We start from the raw sequence: 4,972 nt of genomic DNA on the forward strand, positions 1-4,972 counted from the left end.
CACCGAAGATTAGACATTGATAATCTACAACATAATCATCAATCAATTCTCTATTTCACTTTCGGTATATTATTATGTCATATATTATTGATTTTGATTGTTCTTTTATTATGAATAGCTAAATATTTAATCATCTACTAAGATGAAGTGACATGATTATGTGACGGTTGTGTTTATTATTGTGACTGTAGCTAGTGTTTTGTTGTGATCTTAATGTATTGATTTCTTATTACTAATTATTGTCTTGTTGATTGTATGATTATGCTGTTAGAGGTATTACTTGCATGATTATATGCTTTCAGTTGTTTGGTAAATGATTGCTTAATTCATGGTATGATTAAGTACATGATAATAGTTTGGTAAACTAGTAGACAAAATTACTGTTGTATTAATCTATGCAACCAAAACATGTTATGGATCTGATTTAAAGTAGATGACACTCTTAATTTTATTGTTTCAAATTAAAATCTATTCGTTGTTTCTTCTGAAACAGTCTGCACCGGTAATTCTGGATTCCACTGTGTTTTATTATTAGTTTAAACAACGTGACAACTCGGTCACAAAACCCCCAACAAATCTTAGTATTACTTGATCTCACTTAGTTCTTAAACATAGTCCTTGCGAACGAACCTGATCTTACCTAATAGCTATATTACAAACGAACGGATCCACTGTCCGTGAGTATGTGTTTAGTTTGGTATTTCCTTGATTTTATAGATTTAAAACTTGACCGTTTTTCATTATACACAAACGACACATCAACGTTATTGAGCTGTCACATCATATCCTTACAAATCCTTATATATATACATATATATATATATCCTTATAAATCTTTTAAATCCTATATTCTCCAACCATACAAACATCCTTACACATTTTTTTACCTCCAACTAAAACAAAAATATATTAGGTAAGGACAAATAAAGGTATGCCGTTAAGTAACGACATCTTTTAAAAAAAATTTAATTTAATTTTAGACGGCCAGCTGGGTAGAAATTCAATTCTAGAAACCAAAAAGAGATCGAGAGAAAGGGGGTTGAGAACAATGTGGAGGGTGAAAACGTGGGAGATGGATGCCCCGTCACTAGCCTTAGATACTCATGAAGCCACGACAAACTTGGTCTTCAAAATGTACAACATTAATCGTGGCAACCTATTCCACCACACACACACACATACTCACATACTAACACATCACTCGATCTCTTTCGTTCCCTTTTCACTCATCATCATAAATATAAATATAACCAACAAGCACAAATGCATATATATTCTCATACTACGTACACTTTCTTAAATTTTTATATATCTACCTACGTGCTAGCTATAAATATCAACCTCTTTCAATTCACTAAGTAGCTAAAACTATCACACATACACTATTTAGTATTATAATAATTAATATAATACTTTTGTTGGAAAAATGGGAAGAGCACCATGTTGTGACAAAGTTGGTTTGAGGAGGGGACGGTGGACTAGTGAAGAAGACACTATTCTCGCTAACTACATTCAAGCTCATGGCGAAGGCTCGTGGAGGTCGTTGCCCAAAAATGCCGGTACACATATATTTATATTTATATATTACGATATATCTAAATGTATATTTTAACAATGCGTATACATATTTTTTAAATATTGTATGTTAGTGACTTAGTTTTAATATTAACAAATAAATATATATATATATATATATGTAGGATTGTTAAGATGTGGAAAGAGTTGTAGACTGAGATGGATTAATTACTTACGAGCCGATGTAAGGAGAGGTAATATTTCCAAGGAGGAGGAACTTCTCATTGCCAACCTACATGCATCTTTAGGTAACAGGTTGGTATTTATATACTCTTCTTACCTCCGCTCCGTTATATATATATATATAATATAACTTCTTGTAGTTCATATAACATACTAGCTAGTCACCTAATTACTAGTGTCTAAGTAATGAAAGTTTTTATTACTATTATATATTTAGTTACTTAATACATCTCTTGATCTTATATTTCATTTTATTCTAAATAACATTATCATTATTAATTTAGTAATTTGTGACAAAATGTTGATAACGAGCTGACGTGATCACTAATCAAGTTACACAATTAAGAATGTTATAGTATTTGTGGAAAAAATATAAATATGTAGCCACCGCTATTTCATATTATAGAATTAAAGTGATACTTATTTTGTAATTCTAATTAAAACACCAATGACAAATATACATCAATATAAATGAGGGAAAGTGTCCGTGAATTGCGTTGGTGAGATGGCAGAGGTGATAGATCATAGGAAGTGATAAGTCATAAAGCGTCATAGCAAAATGTTTTTATCCGTATGGGCTCCGTCCTCGTATTTAAAAATTCGGCGAAAATATATCGAATTACATTTCTAATAAAAGAGCATGAAATTTTAAGAACACTCATACCATTTTTATAATTTATCAATATACGGTTTTTGAGATAAAAGATTTTAAATAAACTAGATGAATAAAATGATTTATGGAGGAGAGAGAAAAAAATGAGTGGTTGGAATTTGATGAGAGAAAAAAAAATAAGCGGTTGAGATTTAAAAGTATTATAGGTATATATATTAGCTAAGGGTGTTAAATTAATGAATAAAAAATATATATATTTTAAGTACTTCAAATCATAAATTAAGATTTTCAAAAAAGACAAAATCCTTTATAAAATAGTCTAAATATAAATATAAATATATAGGATTATAGGGTCTATTTAATAAATTCACACGTCCCGCGTCTCTATTAATCATCTATATATCTCGTGATACATCATATGCAATAGCTCCAAGTAACAATAAATACGTAATTAATTAGTGACGATCGACAACGACAACCACAAGGCGACAAGGTCATGACACGTTTATTTGACAATTAAAGAATATTCTAAACAAATATGTAAGATTGTAAGCGAAGATATATAAACTTGCAAAGCTGATTTGAGATGAAATTAACATTTACCAAGTTAATTATAGATGATGTCATAATACATATAAGATAGTAGTTTTGGTTAAGACAAAGCTTAAAACCTTGTGCCAGTATTTGAAAATATTTAATCAAAAAAACATAAAACATTAGATATGCATGCATGCAATCAGTGACGGAACTTAATTGATCATACATATATTTCAGTTGGGAAACTTGACGAAATTTGGTCTATAGTGTTTAACTTTAATTAAGTTACCGACTCCTAAAACTTTTAAATCAATACATATATACACATGATATGGATCAATAAAATCTTTATTTTAATTACACCTTGATAATTAATTTATATACAAATTCAAGGACTATTACTAGAAACTATAAAAGCTAATTTAACAAAATTAAATTTATATACAACTATAAAAGCTAATTTAACAAAATAAATAAATTAAAAAGACATGTGTCAATGGCTTACGTCATGTGTCATTTTTACGAATATTTCAATTCTGTTATAGTTTATTGGTAATGTTGAAATTTACTAAAATTGATGAGTTTGAATACAAATATAATTTTTTTTTATGAATTCTATATTCTGTTTATATTGAATTAATACTTATGTTTTACATGTGTCATTTACATGAATGTTTCTTTTTATTTTCAAAAGTGTTTTTATACACAATATACTTATTAGTATATAATATTGTTTAAAGTATAATATATATCATCATATATATATCCAAGACATATATACTTGTAACAAAATTCCTAATGATGGTTTAATTTTTTGGTTCATCAGGTGGTCTTTGATAGCTGCCCAATTGCCCGGGCGAACAGACAACGAAATCAAAAACTACTGGAACTCTCACCTTAGCCGCAAAATATACCCATCAAGACGACCATCATCAAACACACCGGTTATCACCATTATCCAACCAACCGTTAAGAGACGTAAAGGAAGAACCAGCCGGTCCACCATGAAGATCAATAAGACTTATAGAACATCTATTAATAATAACAATAATAATAACGTCAATAATAATATTAAAGTGGCCGTTCCATCATCATGTAATTATGACCAACAAGTTACAAAACAAAAAACCAATTTAGTCGAACACAAAACACCTTTGGTAGATAAAAATAAATTAATATTGCCTTTGGTAGTAGAAAAGGAAAATGACGTATCGATAATCCCTTGCAATTATAAAGATGATGACGAGAGTCAAAAAACGGATATATGTCCTAATCAAGGAGACACTCATGATCAAGTGGTTGATGATAATGATGATGACATGCTACGCTTTTTTGAGATCATTGAACGCGAAATGTTAATGGAATCGAATGAGGATGAATTATTAAGGATGGATGATGATCATCTCAAGAGTACTAATGTAAGTATTAGTGAAGAGGTTAATGAAATTGTAATTAGTGACGTAGTAGAGATGGATCAAGGTGGGGGAACAAGCTCATCAACGACGGATAATTCATATAATTTAGGTGATTGGGATTGGAATTTTGATATAGAAAATAACAATGGTATATTAGGGGTTGGGGAAGAAGATAATATATTGTCATGGCCATTATGGGAGACTAATACAACAACAACAACACATAATGATGGTCATTTTTTGGAGATAGATGCATGGCTAGGTTCTTAATTAATTCCTAATGATCAATCAATTATCGTTTTCTTCATGTATGGTCTTAGATATATAGTACGAGTAGTACGTAGTTAATATATATAGCTAATTTGGGATATTATATCTACACAATGTTTTACAATATTAAATAGTGTGAAATTGTATGTTTTTAATTTCAAACATTGTATATATAACTTTGTGAATTGTGTGTATATATAGAGATTGGGTGGTGTTGTTATTTGTTGTGTGTATAAACATTAAATTATAATATAAAATGCTCATAGTTTTTTAATTTAAATGGTTCACATGAATTTTACTTATTCAAATGGTTCTCATTTATACCTTTATGTAACACACGAAACCTCCACCCATTCAGGTCCACTAGAAAAAGGTCGCC

The 4,972-nt window shown here is 29.5% G+C and overlaps 1 protein-coding gene across 1 annotated transcript; it reads left to right on the plus strand.

Annotated features, from left to right (window-relative positions):
- Positions 1–1,297: 1,297 nt before the first annotated feature.
- Positions 1,298–4,755, plus strand: LOC122608066 (transcription repressor MYB6-like). The gene is made up of 3 exons (XM_043781152.1): positions 1,298–1,559; positions 1,701–1,830; positions 3,735–4,755. Exons 1-3 carry the CDS (start codon positions 1,427–1,429, stop codon positions 4,591–4,593), a joined length of 1,122 nt encoding a protein of 373 aa, XP_043637087.1. The 5' UTR covers positions 1,298–1,426; the 3' UTR covers positions 4,594–4,755.
- Positions 4,756–4,972: the final 217 nt, after the last annotated feature.

Source organism: Erigeron canadensis, chromosome 7 (genome assembly GCF_010389155.1).
Source record: "Erigeron canadensis isolate Cc75 chromosome 7, C_canadensis_v1, whole genome shotgun sequence".
Lineage (NCBI taxonomy): Eukaryota > Viridiplantae > Streptophyta > Magnoliopsida > Asterales > Asteraceae > Erigeron > Erigeron canadensis.